This window comes from Oculina patagonica, chromosome 3 (assembly GCF_052425735.1).
Source record: "Oculina patagonica isolate OP01 chromosome 3, crgOcupat, whole genome shotgun sequence".
Classification (NCBI taxonomy): Eukaryota; Metazoa; Cnidaria; class Anthozoa; order Scleractinia; family Oculinidae; genus Oculina; species Oculina patagonica.
The window spans coordinates 23,729,117-23,751,504 of NC_135760.1; the positions used below are offsets into that span (position 1 = coordinate 23,729,117).

Sequence of the window (22,388 nt, forward strand, 5' to 3'; positions counted from 1 at the left end):
TTTCATTGAAAATTTTTTAAAAAAGTTTCTCAAGGGTCCTCATATTTTTGGCATGAACTAACTTCTACAGCAGTCAAACGTTTGATAATTACCTTCGTAAGCAGTAGTGAAATCACAAAGTCCTCCATCATGGTTTCACCAACTCAACACGTGGTTCAATCTTCGCTTCGGAGCAAAGCTTTTGCACGAGTTACCATCGGCGGGCTTCGTAGTAAACTTCACGGAAATAACGATTCCCTCACCAAAAGTTATCGGCGTTTGCTCCAAAAGCAAGTAGAAAGAGTTTTCCAGTTGTATAATAAAACATTTTGGTTTCTTGCTCATCTTTGTGCGTGCGAAGGTGATGGTTAAACATGAATAATGAGGTGAAATAATTTGCAATTTAGATTGGAAAACGATCGACCAATGACTTCACTTGTCTAAAATGATCGCGGGAAAAATGCAATCTGTTTTTTTTGTTTTCGTAAAATGACGACCTAACTTGTTGTAGCTGTTCACAACGGTGTTGCGAGACAGTTTCTCAATAATTTCATCGAGCAAGGCCTCTCAGTTTTCCCCTTTTGTTCAGAGACAGGCGACGTCCGAATTGAAGATAATGGCGGGTGGATTATTTATTGACGCAGTTTCAAATGATCCCTCCTCATTGTTTAAAAGTTTGGACTTGTCTCTTAAACTACTCGGTCATTCTCTTGACTCTGTACATGCAGGCGTCTTTCTTCTTGTTTCCTTATGGTGTCACTACATGGTTTACGATATTGCTCAAGATTTGCAAGAAAAAGCCCTCGATGCTTTCCTGGATTTGTAATTAAGAAGTACCCCCCCCCCCCCACCCCCTTAAATTTAGTGGTTCATGCAGTCGGCTCGATACTTTAAGTCATTGTTAAAAACACACCTTTTTAGAAAAGCTTTTAATTAGATTTTATTTAATTTCATATTTGTTTTCTTGTTAAATATTCTTATTTTTATATACTTTTTTTTAGCTATTTAATAGATTTTAAAGTACATATTGTAATTTTTAGCATTTTGTTAAATTTGTGATGCGCATTTGACCATTTTTTACATGTATAATTTGCGCACTATAAATATTAAATTATTATTATTATTGTTATTATTATTATTATTATTATTATTATGATACTACAGCTTATGAAACCTCTATCAGTGCTGCGGGTTCTCCGCGTAATTTTTTTATAAAGTGCGGTCTTTGTAATGACGTCGTGAAATAAAATCAACATGAGAGCCAACCACAACGGAATATGGGCAAACCAATCAGAACTTAGAATAGAAAACACGTGACTGGCAGCATGCGTTAGAAGAGACCAGAAATGATCAGGAAACAAATTCACAACCAAAGCAAATTGCCTCAACGTTTACTAGTTATTGCCAAGACAACACATTCCGCCCTGAGGTCTTATTTTCGATAACAGGGATTCATCACATGAAAAAAACAGTAGACTCTTTATGCTACAAAACTAAAACTTTTATTTGATATTGTTCTTAAAGTCACTAGTTGCTTTGTTACCATGCATATGCCGTCGTTTAACTTAAACTTTGGTTTAAAAATTTTTTAAACCAGTTTGATTTTTTCTTTTCGTTTCAGATTACAATAATTTTCAAATTTTTAACCAAATATGGAAAAAACCCGCAACACGTACATTTGCCAGAAGGAAATTTAATTTCACTTAAATTTTTTTCGAAAATGTAAATAAGAGACCGTGAAAATTCTTTACTTTTCCTTTAGGGATCGAAGTGAGAGAAGAATAGCCGCGCGGAGACTGGACAAGAGACTCGCTCCAACTTCAGCGCAGCCATTTGTATCTCTCGATTCAAGGGATTTTAAAGAAGGAATGCTCGCGGTCTTTGTAAATATAGATTAAGCTTCCTTGCAGAATTTATGCTGTATGAAATATATTCTAAATTCCAATTCAAACTGGAACAGTGGACTATGAGTTATTCTATGAATGCACCACTGAAAATTCCTAAGTATTATGTTCATTTAATTAATTTGGAATCGAAACTAGCTATTCATTTAAATTTCTATAAAATACCTTTTTTAATAAAATATATATCGTCTTCCATTTTCGGTAAAGGTAACATATCCGATCCGATCGACGCGTCGGCCGACAGTTGGGTTAAGAATTTCATGCTCAACCCTTGAATAAGTGATCAAAATGTAATTTTACCTAACAATAATATAATAACATTGTTCTAAGAGCTAATATTAAAAGAAATCTATTACAATACCGGTAAAGAATACGAATGGTTTGAGGTGGGAAGTGAAAGGTTTTAAATCAACGACAGTTTCCTGGGGCCTGTTTTTCGAAAGCCCCGGAAACTTTTCGGGCCCGTAAAGCCATTTTAAGTTTTCTGTATCTTAAAAACCGAGAAAGTTTAGGCCAGAAACTTTGTATGAAGGGAAAAGTTGTTCATATTAAAAATATTATGGAATAAAACTGCTCTGTAATCATAAGGCTTGAGATTTTGCTATGGCTTTCCGGGTGCGAAAAGTTTTCCGGACCTTCGAGAAACGTGCCCCTGGTCAAGATTATTTTCACCAAAAAGAAATTGATGCTTTGTTACGCCTAAAATATTTTTTTTAGTTCTAACGAAACAATTTGCGCGTTTTTTCAACTCTCGTTCATAAATAGGCAATTACATAACAGAATTGTTAGCAACGGCGAAAAATACGTTCACTGATGTAAGACATTAACTTCGATTACTAAAGCTTGTTCTTGGCGTCTCTATCTTGGCTCCTGTTAAAATTAGGTTTGGTTGTAAGGATGGAGTTGTTGATAAAGTATGCTAGATTCTTATCCTCTTCGTCATTTCTTATCCTCCGTGTAGAGCAAATGTCCTTTCTACAGAATAATAATACAGTTACACATGGTTAATACGGTAACGCAAAACTGTATTTTTTTCAAGGCCTTTCAAAGGAGAATTCACACTTTTAAAAGAAAAACGTAATTCAGTTCGAGGACTTTTCAATTCAGTTTGAACGACATAATGCCAATGCAACTTTCCTCAAACAAAAGACAAATCTTCACAAAGAACTCTCAAGTTCACTGTAAATAGTAAAGGGCTGGGAAGGGTAGTCTCTTCACAGCCGTTACTGGGTCAGTGACAAGCCAAAAATAAAAAAAAAAGGCACGCATTTTCGACCTGCCCCTCCCTTCAAGAAAAGAACCATCTTTATCGTTCTATTCCTCACATCAAAGTCTTAATCTTTTAGGAATATTTTGTAAATGCAAATATCTTTTTCTCTTCAACCCATGTTTTGTAGAAAGGTCTGCTGGTTTGTAAAAACAGTCACAAACATAAATTTGTTGTATTTCAAACCCTTGACAGTAAAACGCATTTCAATTACTTGATCAGTTACCTCTTCATCCGGGTCATTCACATACTGATACTTTTTCTGTCTGTAATATGACTTCCGTTTAACCACGTACAACACAACCACGTCACACAACACTGTTGCCTACAAAGGAAAGTGGACAGGTGCCTTTTCAATACTGTCACGCAATACCGCAAGAGTGACGATTACAAAAAGCGAGTGTCCAGCGAACGTCACGGAAGGCGCATCTCTACAAAAATTGTTTTCGGTATATCAATACTGAGTCATTACTTTCTTGGCGATTTTCCACCTTACAAAACTACTATTTTGAGGTTTTCCGTTTAAAAAAAATATTAAATCTAAAAACTGACGTAACATATCATGACGTAGTCTCCTTCGCAGCCGTTATTTGGCTTGGGTCGTCACGCAATGCTTTTTGGTGGGAGAGGGAGCGTTGCATGACGAGTTCAAAAAACGGCTGTTGTAAATGTAAGCTTACAACCGTCAGTTGTAAGAACTTAGTGGTATATACGACAATATTTCTAACTTAACGATTTCTTTATTACCATAACCTGAAGGTCTTTTCGACAATGTATCGAAATTGAAAGAAGAATTACTAAGCTGCCACAAAATCACCAACTTACAATTCCCAGAAGAGCTAGACCAGAGCCTATATTGACAAACAATGGGACGACGTTGAATTTACCACCCTAAAAGAAACACAACTGACGTTAATGAGGGCTAATAACGGTTTTCTAAAGACTGCAGTCTTAAATGACTCTCGTAAAACCAAATTTAACACTGTACTCTAATAAAGGAACTAGCATAATGGTTTGTAAGTGTCTTTCAGGAACCTTAACTATCAGTAACATATAGGAAACGTATAGAAAAAGAATATAACACTCTTTTTTTAGCCCTTCTAAACTATGTTGAAATGTTGGGATTTCAACACTTATGAAGGGGTAGGCCCGAAACATTTGTACCTTACGGGTTTTTGCAGTGGCAGATCCAGAGATTTAGGTAAGTGGGGCCCCCGATCATCCAGACACTGAAATAAGGAGGGGCCCGCTCTTAAAAATTTTTCTCGGCTCTTTGGGCCTTGGTTTGGCCTAAAAATAAGGTGGGGGCCCTTGCTCCTTAGGCTCCTCCCCTAGATCTGCCACTGTTTTGAAACTAGAAAGAGTTTTATATTCTGTTTTCTATGTTTTCAAGTGTTACGCATCATAAAATTTAATTTATTCTATCAATAACATATGCTTTTATTTTCAGATACCATAGGCTGCACATATATCTAATTAATTCATAGGACAAGAGGACAAACGCTTTGGGACAAATAAACTGTCCATAATATGGAAATGTCAGTGCCCATACATTGATAATTCTAGTCGGAGCGAGGCACAGCAAAAGTAGTGTCTGGTCAACGCCCAAAGCCAGACCGTTCCATTGCACGTTCCTATACTAGATATGTGTTGTCTGTAAGATGGGGTCCACTATATAATTAGTAGCTAAGCACCTTACTAACTTACCTGGCCATATACTAATACCATGAAACGGATACCATAGGCTTTGAACAAGGTTCTGTGCAATTTTCCATCCTTCTCATAATATCTGGAAAATCTAGTTGAGCAAAGAAAGAAATTTATCAAGGATCACTGCGGCAATGCTAAACATGTCTTTTTAGAATCAATCAATCAATCAATAAAATTTATTTACCCTCGGAGCTGACGGGGGCTGGCTAGGCCCCTAGCAAAACATATGCTAATATGCCGAGAAAATAAATTACAAAAAAGGAGGTTTTGGGTGAATCAAAGAGTTGGAGGAGTGCAAGACCTGTTTAAGACACATACACTAACCAATATCTTTAAACATGTTGTTTTTCCTGGCAACCAGGCGCTTAACCCAGATCAATCATGACTGTAAAAAATTGCACATATTTTTATGCACTTGACAACCGTTTTGACAAATGTTTTCTCAAACTCATTAATACTTCATCAAGTTAAAACAAAGAAATCATAACCGTGAAAAAGGTTTGGATATACGGTCTTAATTAGCATAGATTTTTACGATTTTATTTCTCTGTTTACTCCGTAGTTTTTGTTTCAATTGAGAAGATATATCAAACACTCAAGACAGTGTTTCATCAACTATCCAAACACCTCGAATGTCGTCAAAAATACCACGCTGCGCATTGTAATTTCAACTCTGTTCTTCGTGTTTGGATATCCCGATGAAACACTGTCTCTTCTGTTTGATATACTTCTTCCCACACTTGGTTCGGTTACATATTTTTCCATGCTTGGCACTGGTTACACATTTTCTTGCACTTGGCACCTGTGGCAAGCTTTTATTTCAGCTAGCACAAATAATCACTTACTCATTATGTCATCAGGCAGGCATTGTCCAGATGTGATAACATTGGGTTTGGTTTTATGACAGGTAGGTCTAGTTATGAAATAACAGTTACTAGGGATAACAAGGTTTCACACACACGTGAATGGTTAGCCATTATTTTGACTAAAATCTTGTTGAAGTTACCTGAAATTATATCCTGGGGCAATTGGAGATTCAGCATCGTCTAATCTGAAAAAAGAATTAACTGCATCAATACAAGAAATTCAGTCTATTTTTAAACAAATTAATGTTGTCTATAATGTCCAGAGAAACAGTTTCTTCTTTAATGTTTTAATCTACCTTAGAAAATTATTGTTCTGAGGTTTCCTTTAGTTTGAAAGTCAGAAAAATTAACCTAAAATATTGTGTTACAGCTTGGCCTTTAAGAGTGTGTCCATAAGAGGACCAGGCAACATGTGATACAGCTCATATCACCGATTTCGCCCAAACTTAGCATAAATGCTGGGTATGGTTAGCTATTTACTGTGACAAAACATCAGCTTAAAATAATTTATTCCCTTCAAGTTATGGCACCTTTTGCAAAAATGGCCATTTTTCACTAATTTATGCATATTTAATTAGCTGACTTTGATTGACCAGTTCCACAAGAAAAAAAGACTTCTGAAAATAAAATTCACTGCATTATATTCTGTGGTTATTAGGCTTTAAGTACAATAATTCACTTCAACCGTCTGATTTGATTTCTTCTCCTCAAACGGTCTTTTGGAAGGTACAAATTTCGTACTGTTGGAAATAGCCTTTAACTAGTGCCCAATATCTCCCATGAGCAACAACTTATACACATTATTCTTACATGGGTAATGAAATCCATCTCTAAACTTCACAAAAATGCCACAAAATGTCTGGGGACTTCAATATTTTATTAGTATTGAGGAACTAAACACACGTGACTTAACGATTTCTTGCTATTTCATCAAAATTCACCGAAACACAGAAGCCATTTATTTGCCTCAATTTGGCATAATATCGGTACGAAATAGCTAATCAAGCATAAATCTATAGATAACAATCAAAATATTGGCGAAGAAAAGGCAGTTAGGACATTTTTGGGAGCGTGTTCAGAGCCGATATAATTCGGCAATGTTGTGATAGCAAATGTAATAATAGCAGCGAAAGATTTTCTTCAAAAGCTCGCTCAATTCAACATTTAGGCACATCAAAGTTAAGAAACAAGAAAGTAATACTACATACATGCCACTTATCGACATACAGATGCTTTCTTTTGAAGGATTTGTTCTTCCTCGCTGCACTTCGATCCTTCGAACGATCTCAATTGACATGTACTGTTGCTTTGAGGCGCGATGAACTTAGCCAATACATCGTGGTTCATTCTTCGTGAAAGGTGTAAACAGGTTGTCAATAAAGTCATTCAAAGAGCTGTTCAAAGTTCACGGAAGGACACTTCTCTCAGCCAGTTTGAATGAAATAAATTTAACTGGAAAATAAACAGCCGCCATGTTGTATTTCTACCTTTGAGCCTGCCGTTTCAGTCAGCGGTATGGCCGTTCACTGGGGCAAGTACATAGTGTAGTCATCATATAGTAGTTGTTTGACTAAATCCTATACTGTATATAGGGATATTCATAGAGGGGATACATAGCCTAGCCCTACACAGCTATACACACCTATACATAGCTTAACACAGCTATACACACGCGTGTTCATTTGCTTTTCCTCCGCAAATGTTTGTTTTCGTTGGAATAAGTAGCGGATGGCGTTATCTACCCTCTGAACAACCGGGGCTTGATCTTAGCCTTATAAGTAGTGTGCGTTTCTTGTAAAAGTGAGAATTTTTTTTAACTTCTCCATTGAATTTTTTTGATAAATAGTTGATGAGAAATACACTGGATGCAGTGTAATGTATGTGATGCAATCGGTTTTGATGCTCTGAAATTGAGCTCTGAAATGTCGGAAACCATTAAATAATCAGAGCAAGTTTTTTCCATCTTATATCAGGTTAAAACTAGTATGTTTATTGTTATTTTGTTGTTTCTTTCTTTTTGGGAGGTGGGGGAGGGGGTGAATATGGACATTCGAAGAAATGGCGGTCAGGTTGTCCGCCTGGCCTGTGTACATCTATTCCTTCTGTTCAAATCGTCTATATTATATTACACCTTGGCAGCTAGGAGACTGAATTTGTACCCACTCTCTTTTTCGGGATCCCACAAAGTTCTCCATCTGTCCATTTACCGATAAACGTCATTACTGCAGTTTTGTTTTAGAAAAGGGCTTTTATGGGGACAAATTTTTCCTCCTGAATGCCCACATTGCAAGTGACGAATTGCGGCTTCAAATGATAATGTTCTTCATCACCGACTCAATTTAAGTGGCTATGTGAGTTACAAAGACGCGAATGCAGACTTTTGTAAAGAGCTTAAACCCCGCATTAACACTAAACAAATTTATTGCAAGACTAGGACTACGCAAGACAGCAAAACTTATTAGCTAATGTTTCAACCAGCACAGGTAGTCTTCTGCCTTCTTCGAGGTCAACGCGAGGGAAACCCGTTTTATTTTTTGTTGCTTTCTCTCTCTACATTCACACCTTTATAGATATATGTATATATTTGCTGCGCCATATAGACTGCGTCGCTAAAGGCATTTCGTACGTGAATACTTTGTTCAGTTCAGCACAGACGCTCCCCCAACTAAAGCACTTGCGCAAGAAAGACCACCTGCGACGATTACAAAACCTACCTCGCTATCCACCGGATAGTGATTTATCCCGTGGTAAACGTTATTCTCCAATTTTGCTGAGTTCTTCATTTTTTTCCATTTATGCCCCGAGGGTTGGGGAATTTGGTCAAAAAATGTAATCGTTATGCGCGGTATTAATCACTATTTCCGCCAGGGGAGGGGAATTTGAGCAAGCAATAAAAAATGCAAATGTCTGGAAAGTAACTGGGCACCCTGCGAGCAGAGCCCCTTCTTTTTCCACTGATATACTTGAGAAGAAGGGGCTCTGCAAGAATCGTGTAAAATCTTTGTTGAGCATGCGCGAGGTTTACGCGATGCTTGCGCGTTTAGCTTACGCGAGGACCACTTAATCTTAGCATGCGCGCGCGGAATGCCGGCGTGTCGGATCGTACACGACATTGTGAACAAAGTGTTTGTTTTACAAGTTCTTTTCTTCGAAAAGCGTATGAGTTTCCTCAGTAAAAACACGTCAAGCACCGCTTGAGGTCGTATTAGTGACTTTATTGTAGAGATGTGCTATTTAAACCGTGACATTTCTTCTTGGTTTTCGAGAAAACGAGATCTTAAATGATCCACAAGCTGCACGCGCGCACAAACGGTTGCAGATGGCGAGAGCAATCGTCAGCTCTACTGCTTTCAAGAGCGTACTGTAGGCTCCGTCTTGGCCATCAGTTTTTCCAAAATTTAATGCCCGCGCAGCAAAAACCGGTTTAATCCGGACTGACCAGCCCAAACTTTGGGGCTGCGGCGACTTCAAAGAAATGACACGATTCACGCAGAGCCTCTTTCTACTTCCCAAATCTCAACCGTAGGGAAGTTAAAAGAGGCTCTGCTCGCAGGGTGGTAACTGGGAGACGTTGACATTTTGATTTGTTTAACTGTGTAGCGTCTTTTATGCTAAAAATAATTGTTTATGTTCCAAAATGACGCTAAATGGCGGTATAAAACTGCTCCGACGTTTCGGCAATACTGCCTTCTTCAGGGTGCCACCCCAAAAAAGGCAGTATTGCCGAGACGTCGGAGCAGTTTTATACCGCCATTTAGCGTCATTTTGGAACATTAACAATTATTTTGATTTGGTTGCGGTGCATGCCGACCGTTGAACATAAAAATCAAGAACTCTGTTTCGGTGAAAGTCAAATGGAACAGCATTTTTTCTGGAAAATCTCTTCGGAAATTGACGGAACGTCAGAAATTTTCTTACCATTTGTAAGGTTTCCCAGTTCTAGTCTCCCATCCTTCGGAAAGAAATAACAGGAAACTGATCATGAGCTACAAATGGTAAGCGACATCTATTTCGGTTAGTTTGCTAATTTTGGAAAGAAGCCTTTCAATTCCAACCGGTTCTCTCCAACAAATGGTAAGCACCCTAGAATTTGTTCAGCATCACATTGCGGTAAACACGTCAAGCTGTAGCGGAGGAAATAGTTTTCCCTACGACAATTTGAAAATATTCTCATTTTCATCACAAACGCATCCAACGAACACTCGCAGAGGAAAAGCAAATGATCGCGCGTGTGGTCACGCGTGATGGACGCGTGATGCCCAGTGAACGACCGTACCGCTGACTGAAACCGCAGGCTCAAAGGTAGAAATTCAACATGGCGGCTGTTTATTTTCCAGTTAAATTTATTTCATGCAAACTTGCTGAGAAAAGTGTCCTTCCGTGAACTTTGAACAGCTCTTTGAATGACTTTATTGACAACCTGTTTACACCTTTCACGAAGAATGAACCACGATGTATTGGCTAAGTTCATCGCGCCTCAAAGCAACAGTACATGTCAATTGAGATCGATCGAAGGATCGAAGTGCAGCGAGGAAGAACAAATCCTTCAAATGAAAGCATCTGTGTGTCGATAAGTGGCATGTATGTAGTATTACTTTCTTGTTTCTTAACTTTGATGTGCCTAAATGTTGAATTGAGCGAGCTTTTGAAGAAAATCTTTCGCTGCTATTTTTACATTTGCTATCACAACATTGCTGAATTATATCGGCTCTGAAAACGCTCCGAAAAATGTCCTAACTGCCTTTTCTTCGCCAATATTTTGATTGTTATCTATAGATTTATGCTTGATTAGCTATTTCGTACCGATTTTATGCCAAATTGAGGCAAATAAATGGCTTCTGTGTTTCGGTGAATTTTGATGAAATAGCAAGAAATCGTTAAGTTACGTGTGTTTAGTTCCTCAATACTAATAAAATATTGAAGTCCCCAGACATTTTGTGGCATTTTTGTGAAGTTTAGAGATGGATTTCATTACCCATGTAAGAATAATGTACATAAGTTGTTGCTCATGGGAGATATTGGGCACTAGTTAAAGGCTATTTCCAACAGTACGAAATTTGTACCTTCCAAAAGACCGTTTGAGGAGAAGAAATTAAATCAGACGGTTGCAGTGAATTATTGTACTTAAAGCCTAATAACCACAGAATATAGTGCAGTGAATTTTATTTTCAGAAGTCTTTTTTTCTTGTGGAACTGGTCAATCAAAGTCATCTAATTAAATATGCATAAATTAGTGAAAAATGGCCATTTTTGCAAAAGGTGCCATAACTTGAAGGGAATAAAATATTTTGAGCTGATGTTTTGTCACAGTAAATAGCTCACCATACCCAACATTTATGCTAAGTTTGGGCGAAATCGGTGATATGAGCTGTATCACCTTTTACCTGGTTCTGCCCTGTTCTCTCACGGGCACACTCTTAAAGTATTGATTTAGGAAGGTATGGCTATCCAGATCTTTTCCCTGTGGTGCCCCATGATTATAACCCAACCCCCTATGGTGCTATAAGGTTGTTAAACTCCTGCGAGCAGATATCTTTTAGACACTTTTTATAAGCCGTAAAGGGTATCTGCTTGTGGGAGGTTTAACCGTATTTAACAATAATAGCGCAAACTAAACAAAAACCTTATTGAGTGCCGAACTCAGGGCTGCAAATAACAGTCGGTCATCGGACATTGGCCGACGAAAAATTAATTTGCTCATGTCCAACAAAATCCCAAGTGTGGTCGGACAGGATGTACGAACAATTTTTTGATCGTAAATCATATTATGGCAACAATGAATAAAATTCAACCTTTTGTTTTTGGTGATGTCCGACCACAATTTTGTTTTGTTCGACCAAGATGGTGTCTTAGTAGGACAATTTTATGTCCTTTCAAGTGAAAAAAAAAAGCAGCTCTGCGCAACCAACAAAGAAAACTACAGTTTACCTCCGGAAAGAATACTTGGGCTGACAAGAATAAGATAAAGAATCAAAATCACAGTCCCAGTTGATAACAATGGCCATAACACCTCCCTGCAGAGAAAACACATGCAAGATTACACACAGGTCACATACATGGACACATGTATGACATTTTTTAAGGAAAAGGTTGAGACAAAGACCTTTTGTAGGTAAATAGGTGAAGTGTCTCTAGACTATTGGCCAGGTGCAGTTTTTTTTCTCAAAGCACTCACCTTATAAGCCAGTGCATTGTAGTCTTCTCCTGCTTGCTTTACAATGGTTCCCAGTTTGATGATTGGACATAGAGGATCTTTATCTGGGTCATAAACACACTTCTTTATATCACGATCAGAAGGGATGTTTCGCCTGCAGGAAAAGCATTACAAAAATTAACAACATTTGTTTATAAGTAGGTGGCGAAGTGACCTAACATGTTCCTGGGCACTTGTTTACTAATACAGTATCCCAATTTACAGTCAACTCTCACCATAACGGAAACTTCGGGACCACAATTTGGTGTCTGTAATAGAGAATGTCCGTAGTAGGGGGAGTTATTTTCAGTAATTCTCATTCCCTGGGACTTCAATTCGTGTCCGTATTAGTGGGTGTTGGTAATAGCAAGGTGTCCGCAAGGCGAGAGTTGACTATACATAGTTTAAATTATTGTCTAACTTCTGATTTACATATATAGTTTTTATAATTTTTTATTATTATTATAATTGATGTAAATAGTTTTAGCATATATCTTTTTTAACTTTTTTTTCCTTGTTGTTTTTGTTTTCATTTGGAGAAATTAGTAATTTTTCCTACTCTGTCAATCTGAATTTAAATAAAGTTTTTTGTATTATTGTACACACCCAGACTCGTTAAACTTTGGAAACTGAACACTGTTCTTTATTAACACTGTGAAGTCTTCTGTTTTTAAAAGTGGAACCCCTTTGCTGCAAAAAAAAAAAAGAAAAAACAATGATAGTTACTTAATTAATGATAATGATGATGATAACTTTATTGACGCATCAACATGATTTAGCGAAGGGAGAAATCTCTTCCAGTAGGAGACACCTACACTCTATAAGTATTACAGGATTGAAAGAAAGTGAAATGATATAAGTTTATATCCTTGTTTTGGATCAGTTGAAAAATATGATTTATCATTTTAACAGCTCAGAGACTGTCAAAGCTAATGCAAATGGCTCGGCTAGTCTAAGTTACCAAGAAGGTACCCTGGAGCATAAACTGAGTAAACTAATATCTCCCGTTCTAATGGAAGTCTTAAATTTGACCAAAATTTTCCATGCCGAGACAGGTAGCTGTACAAGTTCAATGAGGTGTCTCTGATAATTTGGTTGTTACTTGTCAGCAGAAAATAGAACTGAGCAACAACCAACCAAAGACACTGTACAGATCTCTGTCAGCATTAATATATGCTGTCATCAATTTGGTATCTTTTGGGTTGAATCTCCAAGTTGGGTAGCAGCTATTGCAAGGTCTCACATGAATGGCTTGCTACGTACCATTCAATTAAAAAATACTAGGGCAAATAGCACATAGATCATATTATTAAGAGTCCCACAGGGGGTACTTGGAATTTCAAGTGACAGGGGTGATCGAATGGGGGCAAAAATCAAGACCAAAAAAATCCCTAGGACTTCCAACAAAGCCCCCAAAATCCCTGAATCAAAAATTAACCCCCCCCCCCAAAAAAAAACACCTCTGTTTGTTCTTTATTTGCAGAACTGTGCAGCCAAAGCACTACGAACCACGAATCTTTAGATCGTTTTAAATACCTCCCAAAAATCCCTTATTTAATCAAAAATTTTTTCCAAATTTTCCTACCCAAAAATCCCTGAATCGAAACTGTCAAAACCAAAAAAATCCTTCTATCATCCCCATCACTTGAAATCCCGAGTACACCCCCTGGCCATGGGTTAAGAGTAGCTTGCCTGAGGTTAAAGTGAGGCATGGGTGTTTGGTCAACTTCCACAGGACACCAGGCATAAATCTCACAAACTTTTTTATGAGGGTCACCCTGTGCTGCTGAAACATTGACACATTTTCCTGTCTTGATGCCTAATGGAAAATAAATAAAAGAAGAAAAATAGATGTTGCAGTCTTAAATTTCTATTTTAATTCTAATTGTTTTATAATGGGTAATTGCAAAATAACTGACCAACACATAAATGACAAAGACGCCAGGGGGTAACAAACAGTGATATAATTGATATAATTGTATGATTGACTTACTAGTATCCTATCCAGGGGGGATAATACTCCTAGTCACTTGACAAAAAAAAACTATTGAGTTAAGTGGCAGCACAGGAGAAAAGCGTGGTGGCCTAATGAACGTGTGCAGGACTACGGATTGAACAATCCAGTGTGCCAGCTCTGGCTGGCACACTGGATTGTGTTCTTGAGCAAGTCAGTTTACTCTCATAGTGCCTCTCTTAACCCAGGTATATACATCCGTACTGGTGAATTTAATGCTGGGGAGGGGGGGGGGGAGTTAACTCTGTGATGGACTAGCATCCTATCCAGGGGGGAGTAGACTCCTAGTCCCTTACAACCCTCCAAGTTGATTTTTTCCTCATTGGCTCAAGTTTGGTCGCCAGTGAAAAATTTTAGTCGCTAATTTAAGTTCACGCTTTTAATCTTTCTTCTCAATTTTAGTTGCCAGGCTGGCGTCTACAGTTCCAATTTAGTCGCCAGTCCCAAAAATTTAGTTGCATTTGTGACTAAAATGGTCTCAACTTGAAAGGTTGTCTTAATGCTAGGGAAACTTAGATAAGCTCTGGCCTGATGGGCCTCTAGGCCCTAATGCAGACTTAACCTACAGGAATGGAAAAAAGGAAACTTTTTATCTTGTGTGACTCCCAATTACAATTTAATTTATAGTATAATCGATTAAACACACAATCATGCACATCTAATGGCATCAAATAGTGTTCTTATAATAAACTGGCTATCAACTCTACTTGAGGGAAGATATTTTCAAGGGACCAAGGATACTTAGCTGTCAGTTGCACCGTGTGAAAAAAAAATCCCATAAGGTATCTATGATTCATGGTAAACCAACCCTCCAAGTTAATTTTTTTCCTTGGTGGCCATTTGGCCACTGTTTGCTCAGGTTTGGTCAACAGTGAAACATTTTAGTTGCTAAATTAAGCTTGCGCTTTCAATCCTTCTTCTCAATTAATATTTTTTGTCGCCAGGCTGGTGACTTAGATTCCAATTAAGCCGCCAGCTGAAAAATTTTGGTTGCCATGGTGACTAATTAAAATGGTCTTAACTTGGAGGGTTGTAAACTGTTAATCCACTTTGAATACATTTGCAATAATTTAACACTGCACCTGTATTTAACGCTGGAAAAAGGATATTCTTCATTTATATGTGGAACAACTTACCATGCCCATACTGGACAGGTTCCATGGCTTGACAGTCACTGTCCTTAGTACAGCTGACGTCATTGAGTTCAGGGTCTTCTGGGCAAGTACTTTGTGTCTGATCAGGTGTGATGATCATGTTTGTCATCACAAAAAAAGCTCCATTTTCCTGTGAAAGAAAACAGTCATAATTACACTTCTACTATGTAATTAGAAGTTCACATCTGATGAATATGCACCACAGTTAGGTTACATATTATTATTTACACTCTTACCACTGACTTCGCCACCCACCTTACGACTTTCACATCTATCCTACATAGCTCACGCCCATCCCACAAACTCTCACACCTACCCCAGTGAGTTAAAGACCCATACCACTGATTTATGCATCCATGTTTCTGAGCCCCACTCCCTGAGATGTGAGATGACTGTGTTATTTGGTGGGGTAGTAACACTGACATCCATCCTACTGAAACTCCCTCCCATCCTACTGATTTCACACACCCGTCCCTTTGGGCCCAACGAGTCCTCTGATCCTCCTATTTTACTGACCTTGACACCCATCCCACTAAAACCCTCTCCCATTAATTTTAACCCTGTGCGCATCCGTCACACGCATGCTGCTAACCCACTGACTCCCACAATTAATTCAACTTACTTTCACTGACCACCTTTCCCATCCCACTGTCCCTACACCCATCCAACTGACTTCTACACCCATCCAACTGATACCCCTCTATACCATTGTCGATAATCCCTTTTCCATTTCATACTTCTAGAAGTATCAGTCAAGTACATCATCAAGTGTAGCACTTATTTTATAAGTGATGGGAACAGAAAATAATGTCTCTCTAAAGGATGTTACCTTCATGTACTAAATTCCCCAAACTAACATAAATGAGATGTATATGTTGTGGTTTAATTTTATCTTTGGTTTAAAAATTTTCAAACCAGTTTGATTTTTATTACCCTTTGTTTCAGATTATGATAATGAATATGAGACAATGAAAAATAAAAACCAAACTGGTTTGAAAAGTTTTAAACCAATGACAAAATTAAACCACAACATATACTAATCAGAAAGAAAAAAATTTATTTTCAATTAAGCCTCTAAAGTAAAAGAGAAGAAAAATCGACATTACCTCTGGAGGAACAATGTAGTCTGCTGAATCCCAGACATGAATGCCACCATACAGTGGAAAACTTTCGTTCAACACATTTCTTAAGTTTGTTACAGATGTTCCCTTCACTTTTGTGGTCACAGAACTGTAAGGTTTCTCTGTGTCTTGGTATCCTTTCTTATAGATTATAACATAGCTGAAAAAGTTTTAATAATATTTTTTTCAATAACAAATATTATTGATATATTTAAGAGAGAGAGAGATGCGGGAGTTGCTGGGGGGGGGGGGTATTTTAGGATAGAAATTTGCATTTTAAAAATCTTTGGGCTTTTAACATGATTGAAAATACAAGAAAATCACAAAGTTAACTCTTTAAACATGATGAAATGAAACCCTAAACAAGCCTACAGTCGCTCAGAGCATTTTCTAACAATACAAGACAGCCCTAAGGTAGGGTCTTATAATTGGAAAAGTTATAACATTCTTTAGCCCATGGGCTAATTTGGGAGGGCTTATTTTCGAAAGGATTTTTGTGTCTTAGGGTGCATTCCTTTGGGATGATCGGAATGAGGATCAGTGATCTGAGATCACTCGGATCATTTTGCATCAAAGGAACTGGCAATTCCTTGCCCAGAGGGGCTTCAACGGTTCCTTTAAATTGATCCCGGGGGCAGGGACCTTGGGTCAATTTTTGTTGGGCACGTGCCGCTGCCCTCTCAGAACCCCTACCCCATTATAGTCATATTCTATGGCCAATTAAAGACCCCATCTGACATTATAATAGCATTTTTGATGTGGATAAAAGCAATTTAAAGAACTTTCAGATCAGAAAATTTTTCGGCAGAAATTATTTTTCCGTTGCCAGAATTTTCTTACCCTTAAAATCCGGGAAAAGTGTGACCCCATTCTAGTCACCCTATAAAAAATGCTTGAAAAGGCGACCCCATTATAGTCAGTCCAGTAGTGAAAATGAGACCCCATCCAGGGGCACATCCCCATTAGCCCATTTATAGAAAGTGCCCCCCCCCCAGGGAATTGATGCACCATGTTCCGTCCGAGTGATCTTGGATCACTGATCCTGATCTGGATCATCCCAAATGAATGCACACTGAGATTTGGTGGACATTTTTTTTTTTTGGGGGGGGGGGGTGGCTTATATTCATGGGGGGGGGAGCTTGCTTTCAGAATTTTAAGGTAGTCAATGAATACATGTAGAGTGCATGGAGAAACTTTGTGCGATAAGCTGTATAAAGAAAAAGCAAAGTAACATTATTCTGAAATTTCCCCTCAACTAATGAAAAAGTTTACACCACTAAAAATCTTGTCATGCGCTTTTTAGTGCAGAATGCACTATTGTGATGGTTTGGTGGGTTGGTGACTGCTAAACCCCTAAACCACTAAACCACTAAGCCACTAAACCGCTAACGCGGTGTAAACTTTTAATCACCAATTAATTAATTAATATCAATTAATTATTTCTGCAAAGGGGGGAGGGGATGGAGAGAACCTGACCGTGTGCCCTTGGTAAAACAGGGAGTATATTTACGATACTTACAATTGAAGAACTCAAGGTATATATTTGTTTCAGAAGGCACTATGCTCTCCTTGTGGTACAACTCTTTCTGGAACAAAATACTTTGTGCTAAACGCATTCGCAGATCAGTCTACATCACGAACATTGCGTGTTTCTTCTGCAGAAGGATTCGTGTAGACTCCGTGGCGCCAAGTTAAAACCACAAATTAATTGAATTAAACACTAAGGCATCATAGTAGTTCATGTGAAATAATTCTTGATAGAAAAGGTGATCTAGCATCTTATAATCAATTGATAGTATCTGTGTTATAATCAATGTCGCCTTGTTTGCAGAAAATAAATCACGTTACCATATCATCATGTTACATCCGTTTTCGACAAAAACAAAAGTGTAATGTTACATGTTTTTGACAAAAACAAAAGTATCTCGTTTGCTGTTTCAATATCAAACTGAAATTCAAGCTATTGAAAATTAAAATAACAGGGACGTGTTTAGAAATTTTGTATTAAAGCCTAACGTGGTGTGCTTTTTAATGCGGTAGAATTCCTGTAGAATCCGTGGCGTTAATTTAATTAAACTTAAAAGGCATCACAGCGATCTGCGAGAAGTTCAGTATCATATTACATCCGTCACTTCCGTTCCTTTGATTTGTTCTCCATCGGTTGAACTAATCTCCGTTTTATTTTGTAAAACCTCTGCCTCTTACGGTAAGTTGTTTGAACACGCTTTTGTGACGGTTCCGACATTTCTGAAAGAAATCTTCACACTATGTGCTTCTCGGCTTCATGCTTGAGTGAGCGTGTGGCGTGTTCACCAGACCGTGGCGAGAGCATGATCTGGCGCGCGAAATGCTTTAACGATAATTTTGGGAAAAAAGCCGCAATTTTTAGCAACAATTTCGGGGGAAAAAGTCGCAATTTCAACATTTTATGCTTTGAAATTCATAGTTTGTGCTCTGCTTGTGCACTGTTCTGAAAATTTGTAATTTTTTAGGTCTTTTTCTAAATGCTGAAGGGGACAATGCGGTATGATTCTTGTAGAATCTGTGGCGTTAAGTTAATTAGACTTAAACGCATCATAGCAGTCTAAGAGAAAAACAAAGGTATCATGTTACAAGCCTTTGCACGAAAAGCACAAATATCACGTTTGCTGCTTCAATACTGAACTGAAAGGTGAACTCATTTGATTTATTCTCAAGCGAAATTACCCTGGAAAATTATTATCATGCTGTCGATTGATTGGCCATATTGCATTCTGCACTGTCCTTTGAGTCTCTGAGTTACATGAACTTCTGGCTTGGATATAGAGGGCAAACTCATCCTGCGCATGACATTAATAAATTGATTGATTGATTGATTGATTGATTGATTGATTAATTACGATGACAAAAATCGTTTCTTGAACTTTCTAATTAGTATCGTGCAGAGTTATTAAATATTTCGCAATCTATCAAATCTTGTGATTTTTCAATTCAGAACTTGATAGCAATAGCTGAGTTTTTAAATTTCTTTCTTACCCCTGGATTAGATTTACAGAAAGCGCTTTTCCAATTCTTAAATTAGTTTTGAAGTCGATGAATATTTATGAACTCGACTTTGTAAACAAACAAGCGAAGTGAATCAATCACGAATCCAGATGACGAATTAGCATAAAATGATTCTGCTCTGTGTTCAGTTTTTAAATGCAACCCCACAAAAACCTAAATTGTGCAGGTTTTCTCGGATTTCCGCAATGCACACTATTTTAAAACGATAAATGGAATATTTAAGGTTAAAAAGAAGAGTTCTTAAGCAAATTGAGCAGGCATTCAACAAGTTACTGCAAACGAGCGCACGATGATGCCTTTCTGTATAGCAACAGATTTTTCGTTACTTACATGATAACGTAGCAAATTATAGTGAGCTGAACGAGTCTGTTGATGATGCCGATAGTCTTGCTTTGTATGTGAACTACTTTGCTTGTGTCATATTCGAAAACGGCCGCAGTGAGAGTCTTGCAAAAGCCATCGCCAGCCATGTTGAAAACCGGAAGAGAAATGCTGGCTGGCTTTTAGGCTTGGTTGCATAGCTGATCGTCTCGTTCTCAGCTCACGCGAAGGTCACGCGGCGACGAAGTAAAAGGTGTCAATGCTATTTTCAGTTAAGGTCACAGCACGCGCACAAGTGGGGAGAAGACACAGAGACATGTCGCAAAAAGCATGTAGCATCGAAAAAATCATGTGTTGTGTACACTGAGGGAACGTGTCGCAGCGACACATCACCTCGTGTGTGCTGATAATTTTTGGCACTTGCAAGTTGCAACACGAATTCCTGCAACATTGTGTCCCTGCGACATGTAACACGAAGCTGAGTTCAACAAGTTGAACTTCCATGCAACATGTCACAGGGACAAAACAGCTTCAAAGTTCGTGTTGCGCGTGCCAAAAATAATCAGCACACACGAGGGGACGTGTCGCTGCGACACGTGCCTGGAACATTTCCCTGCTATAATGTTTTGCTTGTGTACACATTTTGATTTTGTTGCTGCTACATGTCCCCGCTCCACGTCCCCTCGGTGCAGTCAGTGTGAACAACACATGATATTGTCGCTACTACGTGTCCCTGCGACATGTCCCCACATGTGTTGAGACCTTTAGACTTTTTTGTGATAAACGCCGTCTCTACCCACCCCCCCCCACCCCCCCCTGGGGGCCAAGGAACTAAGCAACGGCAGTGGTCCTTCCCCTGGGTTCAAATATCACTGTGAAGATAACTTAGTTTTGATTGCGCATCCACACTGCTTATAATTGCGCGCGTGAAATAAGAGCGCACACTGATAAGAACGCGTCGGCTTTACAATCATCGTCTTTCTATAGCTGTCCCTTAATTGAAAGAGCATTCGCCCCGCTAAAAACGTATTCTCGTCCCTTTAATAGAGGTGTCAGACCGAAAATTACTGGAGCGTTGAGGGACAAAAGTTTGTGTCCCCTTAAAGGAGGTGTTTCCGCAATGGAGTTCTTCTGAAGTAGAAGTCCTATTGAATCTCAAAATGTTTCCGCGCGCTTGATTGACGTGGTGCCAGTCCACACTAAATCTTATTGGTCGACAAAAGGCGCGCGCGCTTACCTCTTTGTTCTGTCACCCACGTTTTTTTTTCTGGGGCGTGGTTAAACGCGTTTTTGAAAAGCGGGAATAGTTTAGAATAAGAACCGCGTGAAAATAAAATAGACTAGCTTGGCTTGGCTAATGTAAATTGCAAGGAAAAGGAAAAGGCGATTTCAAAAAGGTAAGTGTATTTTAAGTGATCCAGTGTAACTAAATAGGCTGCGCACTGCCGTTTTAGTCGGGAATAGAAAGGCGCCTAGAAGGACGCGTTTCGATTAAAAGCAGGAAAATTATTTAATAATAGCCACTTGGACATTTTAAATGCAGCAACTTGAAGCTCTTAAAAAATTAAAAGAAAAGAAAAAGCATATCTCCGAAAGGAAGGGGTATTTAACGCGATTCAAACAGTTTTTTGTTCCGACTAAAGAATTTCAAAACAGTTCAGAGCAATGCATTTATTTCATTCAGGAACAAAAAGAATTCTGTACTTTTAGATAGATACTTGTGGAGGGGTGGGGTGGGAAGTCAGTTCACCCTAAACGACTTAAACAACTTGTCGTAGTGAACACAACTCGTTTCGCGACGCATAGGAGTGCCGTGAACCGTTTAGTCTGTTCACTCAGGCAAGAGCTTTATCCGGATCATGTAAATATGCGTTAGTAAGGCTAATGTCAAGCAGTTTTGTAAAAAATAAAAGCCAGTAGTGGAGAGTCATTTCACCCCAAACGATTTAAACAACTTGTAGGAGTGAACACAACTCGTTTCGCGATCGACGCATAATGGTGCCGCGAATAGGCTTTTATAGATTGTGCTCCTAAAAGTGGCATATTATGCTACTAGCAGTGCTCAAAATTTTGCCAAATTATGCAAAAATTATGCCAGAATTCCCAAATTATGCTTCTGATTTCCGAAATTATGCTCACAAAATGACGTAGATTCTATACATAGAGGTGCGCAATAACGACACCAAATTATGATGTTTTTTAAATAAACTGTTGTTGTAAATTTATTTGTGTTTATGGCAGTTTATCACGGCCGTCAGCTGTCCAAATTAGCTGCTCGCATCTCTAAACCGTTTGTAAAATGCCTCCAACGACTTAACAATCACAATTGTATAGCTAAAACACGCATTGCAAGAACAAACTACCTAAATTTCATTTATTTCTGTAGAAAGTACACCATATTTACTACAATTTATGCTCCAAAAAGTGCTAAAAATTGCTAATTATGCCGTGGCAGTGCTCGTTTCACAAATTATGCTTTTTAGCTCCAATTATGCCAAAAATTATGCTAGCACAATCTATAAAAGCCTAGCCGGGAACCGTTTTCTGTTTATTCAGGCAAGAGAGTAGTAGTTGCCTTTATTTAAAAACACGATATGGATAAAAGCTTACAGCTTGTGAGGTCGTGTAAATTAAAGTATTTAAAATTAAAAATATTTACAATTAATTAGGCTATTTACATTTGTATTTGATTTTAAAATTATTAAAAGTTAAAAATATTTAAACTTATAAAACTATTTACATTTGAATTAATTTAAAAACTAGCGCTAAAAGTAGGTAAAATCTTTTTGTTTAAAGTTCGTGGTTGATACAGAT

At 38.2% G+C, this 22,388-nt stretch overlaps 1 protein-coding gene across 1 annotated transcript; it reads right to left on the reverse strand.

Moving 5' to 3' along the window:
• Positions 1-1,098: 1,098 nt before the first annotated feature.
• Positions 1,099-19,766, reverse strand: LOC144647088 (P2X purinoceptor 4-like). Its single transcript, XM_078506837.1, has 12 exons — positions 19,584-19,766; positions 16,194-16,368; positions 15,070-15,217; positions 13,612-13,738; positions 12,526-12,609; positions 11,902-12,034; positions 11,655-11,740; positions 5,867-5,911; positions 4,858-4,948; positions 3,976-4,041; positions 3,377-3,475; positions 1,099-2,858 (listed from the first exon to the last, which is right to left on the reverse strand). The coding sequence occupies exons 1-12, from the start codon at positions 19,721-19,723 to the stop codon at positions 2,823-2,825; spliced, it is 1,230 nt and encodes a 409-aa protein (XP_078362963.1). The 5' UTR covers positions 19,724-19,766; the 3' UTR covers positions 1,099-2,822.
• Between the last annotated feature and the right edge of the window lie 2,622 nt (positions 19,767-22,388).